The sequence below is a fragment of the Grampus griseus genome (genome assembly GCF_964374135.1).
Source record: "Grampus griseus genome assembly, chromosome: 1".
NCBI lineage: Eukaryota > Metazoa > Chordata > Mammalia > Artiodactyla > Delphinidae > Grampus > Grampus griseus.
The window spans coordinates 16629279-16652914 of NC_139017.1; the positions used below are offsets into that span (position 1 = coordinate 16629279).

The 23636-nt window shown below is 41.1% G+C and overlaps 1 protein-coding gene across 2 annotated transcripts in view; it reads left to right on the plus strand.

Moving 5' to 3' along the window:
* TGFB2 (transforming growth factor beta 2) overlaps positions 1-23293 on the plus strand; it is an 83112-nt gene extending 59819 nt beyond the window's left edge. For both annotated transcript variants that reach the window (XM_082671955.1, XM_082671954.1), the window contains 5 exons: positions 13874-14006; positions 14130-14240; positions 15764-15941; positions 17310-17463; positions 20529-23293. In XM_082671955.1, coding sequence (XP_082528081.1) covers positions 13874-14006; positions 14130-14240; positions 15764-15941; positions 17310-17463; positions 20529-20687 — 735 coding nt within the window. In that variant the 3' untranslated portion in view covers positions 20688-23293. The remainder of the gene's footprint in view (positions 1-13873; positions 14007-14129; positions 14241-15763; positions 15942-17309; positions 17464-20528) is intronic.
* Positions 23294-23636: the final 343 nt, after the last annotated feature.

A 23636-nucleotide genomic window follows, 5' to 3' on the forward strand; every position in this document is an offset into this window, starting at 1 on the left:
CTGGGTCTCTGTTGCTGTGCGCGGCTTTCTCTAGTTGCAGCGAGCGGGGACCGCTCTTTGTTGAGGTAGGTGGGCTTCTCATTGCGGTGGCTTCTCTTGTTGCGGAGCATGGGCTCTAGGCGCACGGGATTCAGTAGCTGTGGCTCGCGGGCTCAGTTGTTGTGGCTCGCGGGCTTAATTGCTCCGCGGCATGTGGGATCTTCCTGGACCAGGGCTCGAACCCGAGTCCCCTGCATTGGCAGGCGGATTCTTAACCACTGCGCCACCAGGGAAGCCCTGGCCTGCTTTTTAAGGGACTCTAAAGCTGCAAAATGAAGGGTGAGGTTCCTGTCACTGCAAGGACCACAGCACTAGTGGGGTTAATGAAAATTAACCTTTTCCTAATCCCAAACACGTGCTCATGCACATGCGTATATGTGCCATTGTACACGCGCACGCGTGCACACACACAGAGTTCAGCTTTCATTTCTCATATTGCCCAAGGGTGTGTAAAATATAAAGAGGTCAGCCAAGAAACCCGACTGTCTGTTAGATTTGACTTGCAAAAAGTGCTACTGAAAAAAAAATTTATACTGAGCTCCTGTTGTCCAGAATTTTACAACGTACAATCCCCGTAATACTGATCCTAACTCTGGCGCCACGTTGGAGACACACGAGGTATAGTAACCCACTTTAAAAAAAGCCGTGAGGTATAATAAACACTTTGTTTGTACAAGGCTATTAACGTCTCAGGTTTTTGCAAACTGATCGAATGACATGCTCGCCTCGTAAGGAAAATTGGATGGTTATCATTTTGCATTAGGTTATGACGTTACCCAAAGCCTGTGAACGCTGTGAGCAGACGGGACCCCAAAAATGGTGTGAACAGTAGTCCCTCCCCACTGTATTCAAAGAACTGTTAATAATCGTGCAATGGTAACTAATAATTCTCTGTTCTTTTTTTTTTTTTTTTGCGGTACGCGGGCCTCTCACTGTTGTGGCCTCTCCCGTTGCGGAGCACAGGCTCTGGACGCGCAGGCTCAGCGGCCATGGCTCACGGGCCCAGCCGCTCCGCGGCATGTGGGATCTTCCCGGACCCGGGCACGAACCCGTGTCCCCTGCATCGGCAGGCGGACTCTCAACCACTGCGCCACCAGGGAAGCCCATCTCTGTTCTTTTGCGTAGTGCGGCTCAGTAACCGTGTTGAGAATTATCGCTAACCCACGCAGTGCTTACTGTCTGCTGGGCACTATTTTAAGTGCGTTATAAAGATTGATTCATTTAATCCTTATAATAACCTTATGAGGTGGTTACTATTATTATCTTCATTTTACAGATGAGGAAACTGAGGCACAGAGAGGTTGAGAAACTTGCCCAGGCCACACGACTTGGAAGAGGCAGAGCCAGGATTCTAACGCAGGCAGTCTGGCCCCAAAGGCCATGCTGTTGGCTGCTTTGCCCTACTGGTAGGAGGAGTCCAGGGTTTGGAGTTGGGCTAGTGTGAGTTCCAGGGGTGGCTTTCCCCCGTGGGGAGTCTAAGGAAGTCACATCACCGAGATGATTTCTGTATCACTAAAATGTGGATAAAAGCACCTACTTGACAAGGATTTTGTAAGGCATGGAGAGAATGCATGGAAACTCCTAGCACAATATTAGTCGACTCAATGGTTACTATTATTATGATTAGTATTGTTTCCAAAGCACTGACTTTGAACTTTTATCAGAAACAATCTCTTAAATCTACGATCTGCTCCAAATCTCTTAGGAATGATGACTCACCTTAGCCCCTAGTGCTGCAGGTCCTGGGTTTGCAGTGGCTGCCCCGGAACTTAGCTTCAGGACTTCCTTAGATAAGATTTTCAACTCACTCTGTGTGTGGTGGTCTTATTCAATTGCTGGTGAGTAGCTCTGGGTAGGAACGAAGAGGAACATTGCAGCCAGTCAGCCCTGGGTTCACCTTTCACCTTTTTTATTTAGTAGCTTTCTGGTCTTACAAATCACTCATCTCTCTGAGCCTCAGATTTTCTTCCTCCCCTGGAGGTTGACAGTTCTTGTCTAATGAGTTGCTGTGAGGAGAACACAGCTGTAAAGTGTCTGGCACGTTGGCTGAGTCAGGAGTGGATATTTTCACCAGGGTTTTGCTGGTCATGTAGAACATGGTTTATACTTCCCCTAGAGGGGGGTTGTGATGGTAAAACTACTCCACGATGATGTCAGTTGTCTCTGATTGGATGATGTCATTCATCTCTGATTGGATGAGGTGTCATCTGACCCATTTCCGGGGATCAGTGGAGCAGAGCAGGATTATGGGAAGAGCCGTGGTGTTAGCGTTCTGGGTCTTTGCTTTATCAAAACTCCAAGGGCAGCTGCGATGAGTTGGGGGCTGTGATGTGTCTTGCTTTTCTTTTTGAAGAAACCATTACAGAGTGACTGACCCCAGTGGGGATGTCTTTTTACCTCATCCCTGGCCCCATGACTACCTCTGCCTGCCTCACCACCACACGACTAGGCTTGACACCTGCTTCCTGGATTGATTTCAGTAGTTTTATTTCCATCTTGTAAATGTCTGTCAACTTTGCTATAACTCCACCAGGGCAAAAGTTGTTCCAAGGGAGGATATGTGTTTATTTCCTGATAGCAAGAGTAATCAGAATATTTGGGGGGAACTTTGGGTTCTAGAACTGTGTTCACAGCCTACAAATACATAATTGAGAATTCCTTCAACGGGGACAAATCTGGATTTTTTTGAAAGGTACTATTGGCTTTTTAAAACTGCCAAAGTTCTAAATAAGAGGAACATAAAAAGTAATTAAGTTGATTTTCCTATATAATGGCAGTTTTTCAAAGATGGAACCGAAATCCAACCACTTTTCCCATCTCTGCTGCTACTACCCTGGTCCCGGGGGTTCTTGTCTCTTGCTTGGGCTTTTGCAGTGGCCTCGTCTCGCTGTTTGCACCTGGCCACCTTCGAGGCTGTTTGCAACACAGCGGTGAGGGCGATCTCTGCCGAGAGGTTGGTCCGATCCAAATCCCCTGGTCAGAGCCCTGTCGTGGCTTCTTACCTCACTCCGCGTAGGAGCTAAAGGCCTTCTTGTGCCTTAGGCTTTCCCTGGCCTATTGCTCACTCGCCCCCGCCAGCCATGACTTCCCCCACTCAGGGGGCTCCCCCATCCCGGCCTCTTTGCTGTTCCTCAGACACCCTGGGCTCACCCCCTTCTAAAGCCTGTGGCTGCCGTTCCCTCTGCCTGCAGTGCTCTGTGGCATTTTCCAGAAGGCTCCCTCTCTTCATTCCTTCAGATCTTTCCTCGAATGTCACCTGCCCAGATACCTTCCTAGCCAACCTGTCTGACATCTCAGGGTCCCTCTTCCCAACACTTCCCGTCCCTGTTCTCCACATTTCTCCTCCATTCTCTTGTCACATGCTGTACTTGATCTTCTCCACCTTCATCTTGTTTATGGTCTTGTCTCCACCTCTAGAGATAATCTCCCTAAACAGCACCTGGTGCATAGATGATGTTCAATAAATGTCTTTGAATACATTGAAGAAACATTTCAAAATAAGATTTAAGTACAAGGAATATATATATTTATAACTGCATCACTTTGTTGTACACCTGCAACTAACACAACATTATAAATCAACTAGACCCCAATAAAAATTAAAAAAAAAAAAAAGAGTTAAGTGCAAGGAACATTGTGGAAATAAGCGTGTAACATCATCAGGGGACTCTCGAGAAACATCAATTATTTGGATTTGGAAATTCCGCTAGGTTTGTTTTAAAGATACCTCTGTAGCTATTAATGAAGAAAGAAATGTTGATAGCTACCCATTTTCTGTTACTTATTCAGAGCTACTTCTGGTTAAGTGAATAATAACCATGTGAGAAAAATACATATATATACATATATATATATAAAATACAGTAATGAAACTGATACTCTTGGGTAACCCATAAACACAGTAGGAAAACCATGCTCTTTATTTTTTGAGATTCATTACTTTAGATGTGTGGCACATGCCTCTTTCCTTGCCTGTGCGGATGTGACTTGTGTCTGGTTGAATCGTTTACTCTGCTGTGTGATTTATATCTGATGCTCTTGTGAATGAGGTCGAGCTGCAGCATCACAGAGACTTCCGTTTACACAAAGGACTCCTTCATCCCTCAGACCTGCAGAGATGCATTTGCTTGTTTATGCACATGTGCAGTCAGCACAAAGGCCCGTGTGTGGAGAATGAAAAAAGTGAAGGAAAAAATAGGGAATTATGAGGTGTTTTCATCACAGAGGAGAGGCTTTCCTGTGTGTGTGTGTGTGTGTGTGTGTGTGTGTGCGCGTGTAGCTTGCTGGTGTCATTTCCATAAAGGTCATTAAAGACCTCTGTCTGCCGTACTTTTACTGCACATGGATCCGTGTAATACAGAAACATACCAATGTACATCACGTTGTACTGTAACGAGAAAGAGTTAATATCGGGACATAATAATGTAGATATCCCAGCTCCAAAGAGACTGTATTTTTAATGGGAGTCTTTCTTTGGAAGCTGATGTGTATTCCATAAGTGTGTGCTATGCAGGCTCTCGTGAAGCCGTTGTGAAGTATGCATTCCTTACGACCTCTTAGAGGGATGCAGTCATAAAGGAGCCGCAGGACGTGGTAATGGGAGAAGTAGGATAAGAGCTGGGTCTGTTAGGCCACTTTCCGAAGGATAATCATGCAGTGTGTCAGTTTGTTAGACACGCCCAAGGTGACCCAGCGCCGTTCAAGGAGGCTGCAATTAAACAGGGACAAAGGGCTATGTTTATGCCTCAGTGGAAGAGAAGCCGTTTACCCAGTTCTGATTCTAAGACCCCACTTTCTAGTACTTGGAAATTCTACTTTCTTGCTTTTTCTCATCATTTTCATTCCCACAACAAAATATGTTAAGTAGAAAGGGTAAAATACGTATAAAATTGCTTACATTGTCAGGTGATTCTTTGTCATCATAGATAGATAGATAGATACAGATATGGATATATAGATATAGATGTCTGTTTATCTATGAAGTCTCTGTGAGGCGAATGTCCATGTGTATGTGTAAAATTCTGAGAAGTTGTTTCTATCACTATAAATGACTGATTGTTCAGGGGCTTGTATATCACTTGATCATATATGTCTTTCTAATGAAGTCTGTTAGTCAATAAGAATTTACCAAGGATGGACTGTGTAAACTACAGTGGAAAAAACTCTGTGGAAGAATAAAAAGGAGTGTTTTTTGCTTTGAAGAACTTCCCCGTCAGATCAAGCATCAGAACATACACATCCCACGGTAATGCACGAACACCTACTGTTATAGGTTGAATTGTGTCCCTTCAAAAAAGATATGTGGATGTCCTGACCTTCAGCATCCCGTAACGTGACCTTATCTGGAAACAGGCTCGTTGCAGATGTAATTAGTTAAATTAACATGAGGTTACACCGGAGTAGGGTAGGCCTCTAATCCTATATGGTCAGGGTCCTAAGAAGACAGGCATGTGCACATGCAAAGATGCTCAACACCCCTAATTATTAGAGAAATGCAAATCAGAACTACAGCAGTCAGAATGGCCATCATCAAGATGTCTACAAATAACAAATGCTGGAGAGGATGTAGAGAAAAGGGAACCCTCTTGCACTGTTGGTGGGAATGTAAATTGGTACAGCCGCTATGGAGAACAGTATGGAGGTTCCTTAAAAAACTAAAAATAGAGCTACCATATGATCCTGCAGTCCCACTCCTGGGCATATATATGGAGAAAACTCTAATTGGAAAAGATACGTGCACCTCAGTGTTCATAGCAGCACTATTTACAATAGCCAAGACACAGAAGCAACCTAAGTTAACACTGACAGATGAATGGATAAAGAAGATGTGGTACATATATACAATGGAATACTACTCAGCCATAAAAAAGAATGAAATAATGCCATTTGCAGCAACATGGATGGACCTAGAGATGATCATACTGAGGAAGTGATGGTTTATGTTTGCCTGACTTCAAAGCCTATGAGCCTTTTCCCTACACTAATGATTTCCAAAGGCACTTGGCAAGCACCATGGGTTCTTCTAAGGAACCACAGAGGGTATGGAATGGGTCGGCAAAGATGGGCAGGACTCTGACTTAAACTGGGCCTCACACCTTACGTACACTAGTGAAGTTCTACTTTGCTCTGCTGTATACAACACGAGACAGTGTGTTGATTAAAGAAAACAAGGCCAACCAGAAAAGAAGTAACTATGGATACAGCACCAGGTTATGGCTTTGGCTCTATACAATTTAATACTGTTATCATCAAACTGATGAAGACATTGCATGCACAGCAGTTGATACTGTGGCAGGATAGTTTAGAGGTTGAAGAGCAAACAAGGTTCAGAGAGATTCTAAAATGCTAAAAACCCAGCGCAGATAAGAAGTTCAAAGTTAACGGAGATATATGTGGAATTTGCATTTAGATTCAAAAATGAATTGCGTCAATATAGACTAGAACAGTAGTTCTCCGAGTGGCCCTTAGACCAGCAGCTTGTGCATCACCTAGGAACATGTTAGAAATGCAAATTCTTGCGCGCCAGCTTCATCCCTATTAAATCAGAAACTCTATAGATGTTTTAATAAGCCCTCCAGATGTGTCTAATGCAGGCTAAAGTTGGAGAACCACTGGTTAGAAAAACCAACCTTCCTTCTCTCTTTGCCTTCCTTCATTTCTTCGTCTTTATTCCATGTCCTTCCCAAGAAAGGACTTGGGGTGGAAAATCTGACTTAATGATTTGTGTAAGAACAAAGGTTTTATTTTACAAGAAGTTTGGAATCAATGGTGTGATGTGGCTCCTGCCCAAAATAAATAGTTTGCATTAAAAATAGTGACCAGAACAAGGGAAGCATGAGGCTCCCCCATCCCCATTTGGCATATTCTGTGTATTTGCCATATTCTGCTAGACTGTACCTTGAATCTGTTGAGGAACTGATTTTAAGAGGGACATTGAAAAGGGGCTTGACAAGGGTGGAAAGCACCACAAACCTTGTCTTGAAGGAAGAAGTTGGGGGAAGCCATCTCCTGTGATGGGAGGCTGACATAGAGAAGAAACAGAATTTTTCATCTTGTTCCAGATAGCAAAATACGTACAATGTTCAAAAGCCCCCTCAACTGGTATGAACAGGGCAAGATGTTTCCAGACTTTTCCTACAGGGCTTTGGTAACCCAGGTAAGTCCTTCAGGCTTCTTCTCCTCCTGCTGTAGTATTGAGATAATAAGGGCTAGGATATCTACCTCACAGTGTTTTGTGAAGACTGAAAAATGTGAAAATGTTTCACATTTTTGAAAAGCTGACATCATTGTATGAAGATGAGGCAATGGTACTATTATTAACTAAGACCAGTTGATGGAAGGTTTAAGTCCAAGATAAAGAAAAATTTCAACCTGCCAGTTGGCCCAAAGTGGGATGATCTTTTTCAACAAGTAGCAAGTTCACTGTCTTGAGAGATCTTCAGATAAAGCCAGAGATGTTAGAGGATGAATTGTCTTGAGTTGGAGAGACGGCCCCTAAGTGCCTCCCTGACACGTGTTTCATGACACGGACGTTAGTGCGTGAGATGAGGCAGATCTAAGAGAATGGTGCTCAGAGCCAGCGGAGTGAACATTTAATTCAGCATTTCCTCATCACTCCGTGCACACCACTGCAAACATTTTAAACCCTGAAATATATTTAAACATTAAGTACATTAAAAACATTTAAAAGGAACAAGATGGGCCCACGCTTGTTAAGCTGGTGTCAGTTTTTCTCTCCAGCCCTATTGTTAAATTTCTCTTTCCATTAGAAGTCTGGTTGAATGGGCCCCTGGGTCCTTCTGTAGATCTGTTGATGTCTGAATATGGAAAGTAAAATCGAATCCCCAATGCTTTCTTATAGCTTTTTGCGATGTCTCATAGGAATGGAAGAGGTGTCTTTCAGAGGTTTGAGCCAAATCCTGAGTTGATTTATAGCATTATTCCTTTAAGACTAAGCTCTCCTCTGGCTATAATTTTGCATCTAGAGTTCTGTTTCTTTTTTTTTTTTTCTTTTGGCCCTAAACTATTGGGTAACATCAGCGACTTTTGCCTCTCTCCACTCCCTAATTGGCTGGTTTCCAGTGGCAGAGAGATGAATGGATCCTTTTGTGTAGGGAGTTTTGTAATTCAGGGAAGAACTGAGAGCTTTGCCAAAGGCGATATGTGGTATTTTACACATATTACAGATAATGTGTATATATCAATAACGTAATGAAGGTACCATTCAAGCATGGCTGTGGGTGGTAGCAAGAGACAGCTAAATCTCATTTTTAATATATTAGAAGCTCTCTTCTAATTCAATCAGGAACAGTTGTTGTTCTGTTATTTAAAGACAAAAAAAGTCAGTTCAAGCAGGGAATTATAAAAACATGAGTTGGGGGGCAAACTTTATATTTTAATTTAAAACATATGTATGTGTATATATGTGTACAACACACACACACAAACACAATTTAAATGCTGAGTTTTCTATAAAATACCGAGGACTTTTCATTGACTGTGGCTCTGCCTGTTGCAATCCACGTCTTATTTTTTGCCTAAACCACATCCATAGTGCATCATCAATACTTTCTAGTTTTTAGTTTCTTTGAAGAAGAGAGAGACGTTTCAGGACAATTGCTAAGCAAACCGAGTGCAGGATCCTTCTAGATTTTTAACATATGATTTCCTTCTTTGATAGTTATCTCTCCCACATCTAAAATTGGAAAAAAATATATATTGTGGTAAAATATACATAACATAAAATTTACCTTAACCATTTTTTAAAGTATACTATTCAGAGACATCAAGTAAATTTACAATGTTGTACAACCATCACTGCTATCCATTTCCAGAAATTTTTCATTATCCTAAATGGAAACTCTGTGCCCATAAAAAAAAAAACTCCCCATTCCCATTACCCCCAGCCCCTGGTAACCTCTAATTCTACTTTATACCTTCATGAATTTGCCTATTCTAGTTATCTCATATAAGTGAAATCGTATAATATTTCTCCTTTTGTGTCTGGCTTATTTTACTTGGCATAAAGTTTACAAGATTCATCCATGCTGTCATATGTCAGCATTTCATTACTTTTCGTGGCTGAATAATATTCCATTGTATGTATATACTCCATTTTGTGTATCCATATATCTGTTGATGGACACTTAGGTTGTTTTCATCATTCAACTATTGTGATTAATGCTGCTGTGAACATTGGTGTACAAGTATCTGTTTGAGTCCCTATTTTCAATTCTTTTGGGTATATACCTAGCAGTAGAATTGCTAGATCATATGGTAATTTCATGTTTACCTTTTTTGAGGACCCACCAAACTGTTTTTCAAAAAAAAATTTTTTTTAAGCAACTTGTCTTTATGAAGACTTTCTAAGGCATTCAGCTTGGTTCTCACAGAAGCAACAGCTCTCTTTACATTTGGTCCTATATTTCATCAGTTTCTAGACCATCTAATTAACTCGTATAATTACAATATCATGGATTCCCTGGTGGTCCAGTGGTTAAGACTCCACACTTCCAATGTGGGGGGGTGTGGGTTCGATCCCTGGTCAGGGAACTAAGATCCCGCATGCTGCGTGGTCAAAAAAATACAATATCAAGTCCAACTATCGTTAACAGGTTTAGAAACATATACAATTGATACTTGCTAAGCATGCAACTCAACTGCTAAGACCAGAAGTCCTTGGAACATACTAGAGCGTAGCTTTCTGGCAGTAAGCCCCAGGGTGCTCTGGGAATCAGCCAATACCTATTACAGAACAAATGGAGTATATTGGTTAATCTGTCCAGTCAAATGGAGGCCAGTTAAGAGAGCTTTTACCATTCAATTAAATTACCTTTGTCATGATAAGATATATAAAGGAATTTAGAAATGACTGTGGCTCTAGGAAAAAAAAAAAAAACAGCTGCACATCCAGGACTGTTAACATTCAATACACTTGTTGTTGGGAGACTGGAAAAAGGCACACAGCAAAGGCTAAAACAGAATGGGAAGTTGACCAAGGTGGTCATTTTTGTATCAACTCTTGAATTTAAGAAAGTTCTAATCGATAAGAGCCGTAGGTTAATTTTCTTCCCTTACAGCTTCACTTAGCGTGGGTGATAAATGGAAGATAAACAAAGAATAGGGAGATCATGCCTATTCTTAGAAAGAAAATACCTTTCAGGTTAAGATTCAAGACTTGAGGATATGGGGAGGGGGAAGGGGAAGCTGTGACAAAGTGAGAGAGTGGCATGGACATATATACACTACCAAACGTAAAATAGATAGCTAGTGGGAAGCAGCCGCATAGCACAGGGAGATCAGCTCGGTGCTTTGTGACCACCTAGAGGGGTGGGATAGGGAGGGTGGGAGGGAGGGAGACGCAAGAGGGAAGAGACTTGGGAACATATGTATATGTATAGCTGATTCACTTTGTTATAAAGCGGAAACTAACACACCATTGTAAAGCAATTATACTCCAATAAACATGTTTAAAAAGAAAAAGACTTTGGGATGTGATTAGAAGGTTTTCTAGCCAGTTCTGAAATGAAATCACCGAGCTGTAGGAGGAGTACTTTTATACAGCATCATCCATCCTTGTTGGCGACCCAAATGATTAAAGGTTTGGGAAATTGCCCCTCTAAATATGGGCTAAAGGAACTGGGTTTATTTAGCTTAGAGAGGTAGACTGAGCATGCTGAGGGGGACTTAATAATAGTCTCCAAGAATATGAGGGATATTCTATGAGTGATGGAAAGCAGCTGTTTCCTGTTTCCACTGAGGGCTGGATAAGAAAGAATAGAGTTAAATTGCAACAAGTGGGTTTAAGAACTACTTGGCCATAAAGTTCAAGACAACAAACCCACAAGACCAAAGTCACTTCTCTGTTTCAGAATTATGTAGCTCACTAGCTATCTTTCTTGGGTGCTTTCAACTGGCCTGTTCTTGAACTAGTAGAAAGATATGGAGGACCTTTCACCTGTGTGAGAGTATGAAGTTGTCCAGTGTCAGAACCTACCCGTGTTCCGTGGCTGAGGAAGCCCTTATCTTCTAAGGAGATTTAAAAAGAAAAGAAATTCAGGATCTCTTTGCTCCCCCTTCATCTGCTTTTAAAGCCAGATAATCTAGATCTGCTTCTTCTATATGAGATGAAAACTTTCCATAGATTTGCCAGTGTGTGTTTTTTTCTGCCCACTTGGTCAATGTTGTCACGACTTTAAAAAAAGTTCTGTGTTTTTAGTGAGATTGTGTATACACATACATGTGTATATGTACATGTATATAGGCATGTGTGTATATATGGTGTCTTAAGATATGAGATATAGACACATATATCTCATAGATATTGTAGATATTTGATATATGATATAGATATATATTTATCATATGTAATTAATTCAACAATGAAAGCAATGTTTCATTCTAGACAGTGTGTCTGTGCGTGTTAGGGATATGAAGATGAATAAGATATACACCATGGGGCTTCCCTCGTGGCGCAGTGGTTGAGAGTCCGCCTGCCGATGCAGGGGACACGGGTTCGTGCCCCGGTCCGGGAAGATCCCACATGCCGCGGAGTGGCTGGGCCCGTGAGCGATGGCCGCTGAGCCTGCGCATCCGGAGCCTGTGCTCCGCAACGGGAGAGGCCACAACAGTGAGAGGCCCGTGTACCACACACACAAAAAAGATATATACCATGCTAATTAGGAGCAAAGCAAATAAATACACAAAGCATTACAAAATAATGCATCATTCTAGAAAGTCAGGTAGGGGAAGAAATTTAAAGACAGAAAAGTGAGTTTGGGGAATGTTACTAGTCTTTAGTCAACGAGGCAGATGGAAATGCCTGAAACTTCTTCTCAACTATTGTTTCACCATTGTTATCCGGTGTTAGGTGAATTTTACTGTTTATTCTGAATTGGATAAAGGGGTGTCTTATTTGCCCAACTAGGAGTGTTTTCAAGGCAAGGTTTCATTTCCAGAGGATTGACTGCTGTTGGGTTATATCTGGAAAATTATAGGTTTTTATCAGCATTAACTGTGTTTGTGTTCCACGTGGGATATTTTCATCTTGTACCAACATTTACTATAAGCTTATTAGAAATGTTTGCCTCTGTCTTTGAGTGTTCTCTGGCATCTGGGAAGCGGGGGGGTGGACCGTAATCCAGCCCTGACTCCCACAACTCTTTTGGTCTTCAGAAATCCAGCATTGAAGCAGGAAAAATGACCTGGGGTTGCTTTAAATCACTCATTCACTGTGAAGCTTTGGGCAAGTTACTTAACCTCTCTGAGTCTCACTTTCCTTCATCTACCTGACAAGAATGTTTTCAGGACTAAATTAAATGCAATAGTGTGCTCCAAGCTCAGAGCTCATGTGCCCGGCCCTTAAGTCATTGATTCACAAAGGGCATCTCTTGCCTATGGTAGCATCATGATTGCCTCTAGATTCTCTTCCCTCGTGGGCTTTGCTGGACCTTAGGGGCAGGTTTGTAGGGTAGGGTTGGTTTAAAATTCACGAAGGCACCCGAAGTCCAATTGTATGATTTTTTTCCCCTTTTCTATACTTACTCAATCCAGAAAAAAAAAGTCCACTCTAATGCCAGATGTTCCAGGAAGCGTTTGTTGTCAAACTACTTGAAACAAATGATGTGCACACATGGAAGGAAAGTGCGTTGTAAAATCAGCAGGAAGATTATGCTTTTTTTTTTTTTTACAAGGTTTAAAGGAGAATAAATCAGTCTTCTAGATATGCAGGTAGTCATTTAATAGACATTGATTAAATCGAGTGCTGTGCTTTGAAATGGTATCAAATTGAAGACATGATCCTTGCCCTGGGAGGGTTTATGAACTTGTTGGAGAGACCAAACATGTATATATGAAATGACCACAGAACGGTTAGACTCAATCTCAGGAAAGGAAGTATAAAACAACAGGGCTTGAGCCCGTAAGTACTGAGGAAAGGCAGGATACAGGTTTGGGTAGGGATTTAATATAGTTCTTGGAGACTTAAGGTCGTGGTTTGACGGGTTCATAAAACAGTATCGTTTAAAGACAGACAGAATTAAAAAAAAAAAACCCCAACCTAAAATGTTCACTTCCTATAGAAACCTAAGAACATACTGCAGTTACTCTTAACTTATTTGAAATAAATGCATCCTTCTAAATTCTCAGCGTTCAGGCTGATTTCCTTTCAAACTCTCCCTCCACACTGTGCCAGACGGCTCCTGCCCAAATTTGTTCTTCGTCTGCGGGATATGGAATATCTTTATAAATCATAACAAGTCACAGGGAGGGTAAAAATCCCAGCTCGAGACCTACCTCAAAAGCTGAGGCGTGCCACGTATTTTAATGGCGGTGGATCTAGGAACCAAGGGTAGGACCTTTCTCTCTCTATTAGAAGAAGATTTATAATTCAGAGCCTTCTGAGGGTGAGCCTGGATCCTCTGACCTGGACCCATCCTCCAGCCCGTCCCCACATCCCAGCTCCCCAAATGAAATAAGCAGGGAAGCAGGGCAACAAAACCATTAACTTAATAGCATCGAATTTATGGCTGAAATCTTGCAAAGCTTATGTCAGCAGAGGAAAATAATTACTGTCACTTTCTTTGAGACACTTGGCTTTATGGTTCCTGTCACCTTTATCATAACACACAGCTGATTTAGTAGCTCTGTTTTTCATGGCAAATGGCCTGGTGTTATGTTTTTATGCATGTGGACATGCTAGTGAGATGACAATACATGGATAGACTGGGGTGGGACTAAATTTAGATAATGAACTGGAATACTGTTAATGGTTTGGGTTTAGTCATGCTGTCACTATGCCAGCTGAGCTTTTCTCACTTGCCCTTTCCTCCTCTAGATTCTCAAATCCAAAGATTTAACATCTCCAACCCAGCGCTACATCGACAGCAAAGTCGTGAAAACCAGAGCAGAAGGCGAATGGCTCTCCTTCGATGTCACTGATGCTGTTCACGAATGGCTCCACCATAAAGGTGACCACCGCCCTCTGTTCTCCTCCTTCGATGTTCAGTGATCCTAAGTTATTGCAAGTCGATTGCAGATTGAGGGGTATTACATGCACAGACAAATGACCTCCTTGACTTAATGTTTTCCAGACAGGAATCTGGGATTTAAAATAAGTTTACACTGTCCCTGCTGCACCTTTGTACCATCGAATAATTACATCATCCCCAACAAAAGTGAAGAACTAGAAGCGCGATTTGCAGGTAACTGAAACCGGGGCGTATGAGGTGGGGGAGGGAAGGGCCTCTGTTGATAATCTCCTGGAGGGATGAGGTCAGTTTGCATGTGAAAATGAGATTGCTGGGTGAGGCCCGGGGAGTTTCATTTGTTTGGGCAAAGCTATGGTTGGGGAAAGATATATGAAGGCAGAAAGGACTAGAAGAAAGGGATTCCTTCCCAGTTTACACTGCTCGATGCCCCGTGATGACTTGGCAGTACTAACTGACAGACTTACCAACCTTCCAGACTCTTAAATAGCCTGTTCAGCCCTTTGTTCTTCACTTGAGCAAACCAACATTCCATCTATGCTAATAGTATAGAAGAAGAAGATCACATGCATTCAAGGACATCCCTTGATTATCCCCCCCAAACCCAACGTCGTGGGGAAGCCACCACTGTTGTCTCACAGAGGACGTCCTCTCTTACCACAGCCTCTGTAACTAACCTGACCTGTACCAGAACACACCCCCTTTTCTAGCTGGTGCCCAAGATTCCAAGTGACTTCCTTATCAGACTTTCATAATAGTTTATAAACACATAACAAGGTTTTAGTCGCCCCCCTAGTCTTGCTAACCTTTTAGTAAGCTTACTTTAGCCAAAAGTCAAAGAGAATGAGGAGATGCCAAGGGTTCAAGTCATGTCTTACGTTAGGTAACAAGTCGTTGGAGGACGAGAGGTGAGGGGGGAGTCTGGACCTATTGCGGGTTCAGCACTGGCTCCACACCACCAGGTGAGGGAGCTGATGGCCCTGTCCTAACTCACCCCACCTGAGACCTCCATCCATTGGCAGAAGGCTCCAGTGGACCTTGCTCATGGAAAAATACTCCCAGCGGTCTAGAGATTATTTCAGTCTCTAACCTAGTCATGATTCTCTAGAGCATGGAGATTAAATGCTTAAGCTGGCAGTCTCCTGAGTGTGCTTTGGGGAGCTCGAGTTTCTCCATCTCAGATGGAATCAGGAAGGTGTTGAGGATATCATAAAATCAATGAAAAAACCCTTTCTTCACAGCTTCCCAAAGTAGCATTAGGTAAGGGTGGGTGACTTCTGTTTCACTTGAACCTCATTCACTGCAATTTAGTGTAAGTCTCAGTTTAGGTTCATCAGGGAAATCTTTTGACTTGAGCAGTCCTAGGAAGAGAGGGGACCAGCGGGTGACACGTCCTGTGGCCGTGTCATCAGTCATTGAGGCGTTGAGCACAGCCTACACTGAGGACTGACTAAAATAAACAGTCGAGATTGCCCTTGGACTAGTGGTCAAAGACTTCTTCTGTAGTGACTTTCACAACCAACAGGCCCTGCCTTGGACACTGAACTGCCTTCTGACAAGAGCCCCATTTAGCCGTGTTCCTTGTCACCTGCACTAGTCCTATCCACTGCCGTGGGGAGTGAGCCAGCTGCTGCTGCTCTGTGGTCATCACTGCTCTTTGTGACAATAGAAAAGATATGGCTGATTCTATCTGATGAAGGTGAAGCTAAATGTCTATTACCCGAATGCATTTTTTCAAGGTATTGACGGCACCTCCACATATACCAGTGGTGATCAGAAAACAATAAAGTCCACTAGGAAAAAAAACAGTGGGAAGACCCCACATCTCCTGCTAATGTTGTTACCCTCCTACAGACTTGAGTCACAACAGTCCAACCGGCGGAAGAAGCGTGCTTTGGATGCGGCCTATTGCTTTAGGTAAAGGAAAGAAAAAGAAAACAAAAAGTAACTGTGTTTGTTTAACGTTTGTACTGCTTTTGCCCCCTTTTTTTTTTTTTTTTTTTTTTTACTAAAAATGGACTGGAACTGCAACTCATTGCATAAAACCAGGACTAGAAAAGTTAGAGCCATGATATTTCGTAACATCATCCTTTCCGGAGGTTGAAACAGTTATTTCTATGCTGTATTCATCAGTTCTTTAACAATGAATCTACTGTGAAGGGAGAAAACTAGCCCCCTGAACTTTTTCCCCAAATCCCTCCGAAGCACTTTGAGGCTGAGGGAGAAAAGGAGCTGTCTGTTCCCCAGAGCAAAGTTAGGTTTATTTGAGGTGCAGGATGGCGGGTCCCTGACTGGGGAGACTCACCACCTGTAGAAGCCTTCACTCTCCCTGCAAGGTACCCATGGTCAAACCTTCTTCACCGTAACAGTGATGAGAGAGACAGAAGAAGGATGCTGTTTGTCGTGTCTTTTACTAGAGAATATGAGAAGGGAGGGTAACATAAATTTATCTCCCATTTCCACATGAATTCATGGTGGGAAAGTGTGAATGTTTTTCTGTATTTTTTTCTTTTTCTTTTTTCTTTTGGCCATGCCACTGGTGCAGCTTGTGGGGGCCTTAGTGGCTTGCGGGGATCTTAGTTTCCTGACCAGGGATTGAACTTGTGCCCCCTGCATTGGGAGCGCGGAGTCCTAACCACTGGACCACCAGGGAGTTCCCCTTTTCTGTGGTTTCTTAGTAAGCGTGGTAGGAGCTGTGGGGTGGTGAGGGGTCCTCACTGATAAAGTGCTCAAAGTGTGTGAGTTCACAAGAAAAAGGGTGATTTTTGGTTGCCAGAGCCAGTGGTTGCTCTAAGCAAGACTCTGTGTTTCTTATCTCTGGTTCATTCCTAGATCCAGGAACAGGAAATGAAATAAAGGATTTCTTCTCAAAGGAAAATGCCTTAGATTGTTCTCTGTAAATACCTATTGTACTTCATCCATTTTGCATTTGAAAAGGCAATAGAGGATGGATGGCCAAACTGTGCACTCTAGGTTGGAACGGGCTTGGTCTCGTCTGCCACGTCTTTGCTTATATCTCATCATTTAAGGGAAGGGTTTGATTTTTGAAGTCACAGATAAGCGGGTCAGGGCACAGAACTCACAAGGGAGGCCTGCGAATCACCATCACACCTCATCATGACAGTCTCTTGAGATTGCAGTTCAGCCATTAAAACCTGGCCCGTGGTATTTGCTCATACATATTTGTTGAATAAATGAACGAGTCATTTTCCTGGTTTGGGATGAGGGGCGGGGGAATTGGGGTGAAATCAGCTTCAAAATCTCCATTGCTCTTTCTTTTATCAGAAATGTGCAGGATAATTGTTGCCTACGCCCACTTTACATTGATTTCAAGAGGGATCTTGGGTGGAAATGGATACATGAGCCTAAAGGGTACAATGCCAACTTCTGTGCTGGAGCGTGCCCGTATCTGTGGAGCTCAGACACTCAGCACAGTAGGGTAAGTACGGGCCTCACTTGTCTCTTCTGTTCTTGGGCTGCTAATATGTACCTGCTGATAGTATTTCCACATGAATTCTAAATAGCCTGGTGCCCTTTTGTCATCACACATAAATGGGTGCTGGAGACACCGTTTTGAAGGATGAGAAAAAAATGTAAGCTGTAGGTGAACTCAGAAAGTAACACTGATGAGTTTGGACAGTATGTCTGGCCTTCCCAGTTAGATTACAAGCAACTTGAGGACAGTTTAATTTTTTCTTTGTTTTATATTCCTAACAGCTGTAAGCATGAATAGGTAGGATCAGTATATCACTTAGTGTCATGTGCTGTTAAGATGTGCAGGGACCCAGGTCTCCAGCTAAAAAAAGGATCCGTTATCGCCTCCATCAGGGACTGTCATATTTGAAAGAACATTGAGGACTTCAGTAGATGCTTTGGCAGAGTGATTCACTAGTGTATGACAGTTATAAAATCATTTAACTTCTCTGCACCTCAGTTTTCTTATCAGTAAAAAGGAATGTCTGTATTAAAAATTATTTTTGAAATAATAATGTCCAACTCCAGAGTGGATGTGAAGAATATAAAGATGATATATGTAACAGTGATTTGAAAATCAGTATCTCCCAGTCTTTTCGAATATAACCCAAAGTACTTGAGAGTCTGAATATTTTATTAAGTTACTTCAATGAGGAATGAAGGCTAATTCAGAAGGCAGGTCCTAGATTGGATGCCATGGGTTCCCAGCCCAGATTAGCAAAGACTTTTTCTTTGTAATGATGGTATTTGTCCAAATGCTTCTTCCTGGTGCCTAGTCATGTAGGATTTTTAGAGATGGAAAGGACTTCACAAGTTATCTTGTCCCATCCTGTAGTACTATATATAAAATAAATAAACAACAAGGACCTACTGTATAGCACAGAGAACTATACTCAATATTTTGTAACAATGTATAAGGGAAAAGAATCTGAAAAAGAATATATATATATATACACACACACACACACATAACTGAATAACCTTGCTGTATACCTGAAACTAACACAACATTGTCAATCAACCATACTTCAATAAAAATATAGAATAAAATGAAATAAGAGTAAAATAAAATACAAAACAATAATAGACTCTCTTGTTCAAACCTTTCATTTTTTTTAAAGAAATTGAAGCCTAGATCAAGTAGATGACTTGCCCAGGAGCAAACAGTTGGTGACAAACCAGAGCTTGGAACGCAGGCCTCCTTGTTTTATAACCAGGCCTTCGTTCACTGCGTCTTAGAGTTTAATTCCTGAAATGTGGCTACACACTGGGGTTATGCCTCTGTAAATCTCCTTATTAAAGAAACATTAGAAAAATTGCCTTCACTGCAGGATAGGAAAATGAATCTCCTGCCAAAAAGGTCCCATAATGCGTTCAGCTGAACTCAAGACTTTGGGGGATATCAATGATTTTCGATAATCTGTGTTACAAAATTCCTCTTGAATTCAGCTGAAAAAATCTTGTGTTGGTGGAGCATGAAGTCTATTTATTGATAAACGCTTACATATGCTAAACTTCCAATGGACAAATACGGCTCCCTTTCCTTCAGCTGTTTTCCTGACACCCCTGGAGGTTTTGGCTCCCTGGGCTGACCACGTGCTTGGCCACGTGAGGGAAGCTCGCTTATGCCTGTCGCTTGGTCTGAGCTCTCTGGCCAGGCTGCTTCAGCTGGGCTGTGGCAACAGTAGCTGTAATGTGGGCGAGACCCAGTTGCCAAGTAGAAACATAATTCTCCTCCCTGATACACAGAGGGAGTGTGTGAAGGCTGAGACCACGCTTGTTTTTCAAGGAGAGAGGAAGAATCACTGTCATGATCACAAATATGTGGTTTGGACAGTTACCCAAAAAGCCAGAGGTAGCTTAATAAAGTAGTCAGTGTTGCTGTGCTGAACAGATCTTCTGTCTTAGGCTGAAAACATTGCAGTGGATCTCGAGGAAAAGGTCACTCGCTGTTTGATTAACACATTAATGGCATCCTTGGAAATGTCTCTTTATCATCACTGGGGAAGCTCCATACTTCTGTTGGTAGAAGTCACATACCCCTTTGATATAGGATGGAGTTAAAGGTATAGCACTGACCATAGAACTTTCTTTTCATTCTAAGACTGACTATTCACTCCTCCAACTTAGCCACTACCATTTACCACATGGAAAGCTAAATGGACGGTTGATTATTATTATTATTTTAAGAAAAAGGTAACAAAGTGAATCATTAAGAATATAGATTACTTCTGAGGTCGTTCTTAGCATGACTGTATTTACGAAGCAATGAAAAGACTTTGATCTTTATTTATTTTAAATGAAAATTTAGGTGACATTAAATTGGCCTGAGAAGACACTTAGCCTAGGAAGATTTCACACTGCAGACAGATGTCTTTTGCTCTACCTAAGGGTAGATTAAAGCTCTGATGAGAGTTTTAATAAAAAATGTTATTCTCCTGTTTATCCATGTATTCATTTCTTCACCTAGCATGTGAGTCTTGTTTTGATTTTGTCCAGAGGAGTCTCACTAGGGCTATAAGGTTAAAAAAAAAGAGGTGTGTAGAGTCCCTGACCTCAAGCGAACTCTTCATCTAGGTGGGGATTGAAACTACTCACGAAACAACTTCAGTTACAGAGAAGTGTAGACACAAGGCGAAATACCAGGTTTGGTATTTGGACCAAGTTTTCTGAGGGCCTGGGAAGTATGGGCAGCAAAGGAGTGATCAAAGTAAAGACTCCTTGGAAAAACTGGAAAATCTGTTGAATGAGGAATTTTGTCTAATCTGACTTTTACAGAAGTATTTGTTTACAATGTATGAGAAAAGGATTCTGTAGGAAAATGGTGAATTCAGGGATTCCTCAGGACGCCTACCCATTTGACTATAATTGGAGAATAAGTAAAGGAAAGTGTAAGCCCCAAATAATCTAAATTGCCTACTCAATGCTGTGACTGATAAGATAACTATGTACGATGGTTCTATTAAAAAATAATTGCCTGTTTTTGGGGGTCTTTTCCTATGTTTTCTTTCTTCTCCTGTGTCCTTTCAGGTTCTCAGCTTATATAATACCATAAATCCAGAAGCATCTGCTTCCCCTTGCTGCGTGTCCCAGGATTTAGAACCGCTCACCATTCTCTACTACATCGGCAAAACACCCAAGATTGAACAGCTTTCTAATATGATCGTAAAGTCTTGCAAATGCAGCTAAGATTCTTGGAAAAGTGACAAGACGATAATCAAACAGTGATGAAGATGATGATGATGATGATGATGATGATAGTGACAAAGGCAATGTTTGTAACAAGAAAACACGAGAGAGCCTTGCTTCATCAGTGTTTAAAAAAAATTTGAAAAAGCGGTACTAGTTCAAACACTTCGGAAGTTTGTGTTCTGTTTGTTAAAACTGGCATCGGAAACAAACAAAAAAAAGTTGAAGGCTTTATTCTATATGTTACCTACTCTGTAAGTGAGAGAGACAAGAAGCAAAACCTTTTTTTCTTGAGAAAAAAAAATAAACACTGGAAGAATTTGTTAGTGTTAATTATGTGAAAGAAAAAAAAAAAACAGGAAAATCCCGTTAAGTGGAGTTGCTGTACATACGTTTTTATCCCATGCCTCACTTGATTTTTCTGTATTGCTATGCAATAGGCATCCTTCCATTCTTACTCTTAGAGTTAACAGTGAGTTATTTATTGTGTGTTACTATATAATGAACATTTCATTGCCCTTGGAAAATAAAACAGGTGTATAAAGTGGAGACCAAATACTTGGCCAGAAACTCATGGATGGCTTAAGGAACTTGAACTCAAACGAGCCAGCAAAAAAAAGAGGTCATATTAACGGGATGAAAAATGCAAGTGACCTATTATATGACCGAGCAAGTCTGCATGAAGAAAAGACCCTGCAAACACATGCTCTCTACCAACTGCCGGAGGAAGCTTCTTGTAAGGTTCAAAACTGAAAAGCCTGTTAATAAAGGAAACTTTTGGTCAGAATAAGTCTGTAAGATTTTTTTTTTTCCTTTTTAATTGTAAATGGTTCTTTGTCAGTTTAGTCAACCAGTGAAATGTTGAAATGTTTTGATATGTACTGGTCGAACTTCAGACCTTAAAGTATTGCTGTATAGCTATGCTCTAGATTTTTCCTTCATTTCGGTGTATGTAACCATACCTATATTACTACAATAGATGGGTATAGAAGCCAGTATAATTGGAAACACATCTGCAGATCTCTATTGCAAACGATGAAATCAAAACATTAACTACTTTATGTGTAATGTATAAATTTTTACCATATTTTTAATGTTCTGTAATAATGTCAACTCTGATTTAGATTGGACTTAAATTTGGGCGCTTTTTAATGATCGTTCGGAATTGTGTGTTTCCTTTAGCTGGCCAGTACTTTTGAGTAAAGCCCCTGTATTTTGACTTGCACTACAAATACATGTTTGATAGTATTTGTTCCACCTGTGCTTTTGCATTGTCCATTATTATGACATAAGCTACCTGAGTCCACTTGTCCTTTTTTTCTTCTTTTATAAAAAGACATAGTTTTCCTTCATTTTCTAAGCATCATTACTAATCAGTTCAGACATTAACAATCTTCTATTTTAGGGAAATTGGGGATTATAGATACATAGATAATTGAGGTGAAATGTTTTAGTTTTAGCAAGGGCTTAAGGATCTGACTGGAACTCAGAATCTTGGTGACTGGGTTAAGAAAGGTTTCTCTAACTTGGTTTAATCAGTATTTTCACAGAATTCTACTGTTACAAAAGAGCAGACAGTTCTTAGGAAACAACTGTTTCTTTAATCGAGTTTTTAGTGTTCAGGGAGAAATGGAAAGATTTACATTTTAGTTGATTTTTTTTTTTTTTTAAGGAAGAAAAAAAGCCCAGGTCAGCATAAGTCATTTAGTTTATTTCACTGAAGTTAAGGTTTTTATAGATGTTCTTTGAAGGTTGAAAAGGCACTAGGCAAATTCTCCCATGATCAAAAAATCCTTTCTTTCCTCTGAATGAGAGTTATCAAATCAGAGGTTAGAATTTACCTTGCTGAAATACATGATTTGCCACATTTTTGCAGAGGAGGTAACCTTATGTCAGGGGTTGTAGGATATGTCAGTTTGTCAGTTGTCTCTTATTTAGCTTTAGGATAACAATTAATAGTAAGTCAATGGAATATTTGCAGTTTTACCTAAAGAGCAGCACAATGAGGTGTGAATCCAGCGTGAAGTTGTTTGTTTCATGTAATGTACTTCTTTTTTGGAATTTCCTGACCATTATTAAAATGACAAATTGGATTTGTTTGAAAAACTGGAAAAGCAAGAGATAGGATGCCACAGTACCAAACAACCCTTGGGTTGGATGTAACCCAATCCCAGATTGGAGTGTGTTGATTTTTTTTTTCTCTTCCACTTTTCTATCCATTCTATGTAAATCACTTATTTCTGCAGGTATTTTCCTCTCAGATAGAATGACATTTTGTTTTGTATTATTTTGTCTTTCCTCATGAATGCACTGATAATATTTTAAATGCTCTATTTTAAGATCTCTTGAATCTTTTTTGTTTTAGTTTGGGGGTTTTATAAGGCCTTTATTTCCCATAAGTAAATATTGCTATGAGAGGGGAGGGAGTGGGGAAAATGTTAGTATGTGGGTGGGGTTGGCCTGCAGTTTTTCTGTGATAAACAGCAATACGATTTTATGGTTGGCATGATTTTTTTTTTAAATGGAACATAAGAATAGCTGTTTTGTATTTTGATGACTGATTACGCTGTATTTTAACACAATGTATGTCTGTTTTTGTGGTGCTCTAGTGGTAAATAAATTATTTCAATTATATGTCGATGTGTTTTTCCTGTCCTGGTATCATCCTGGAGACCAGAGAACACTTCTGATTCAGGGAGCGTGATCTCAAGCTAGAAAAGTCATACCAGCTTTAAGATCGTGCTTTTTTTTTTTTTCCTCAGAGAGATTCAGTCCAGAGATGTCATGCTTTAGAGTTCCAGAGCCAGGATGTATCTATCAAGGCCTGAAGAAAGCGCTGTGCAGGCTTTGTATTCCCTTGTTTATTGCTATTTGGTAATTGTTGGAGATTTAGTTTCCATCCAGCTTGACTGTCTACCAGAAAAAAAATGCAGAGAGTTGTTTGGACCA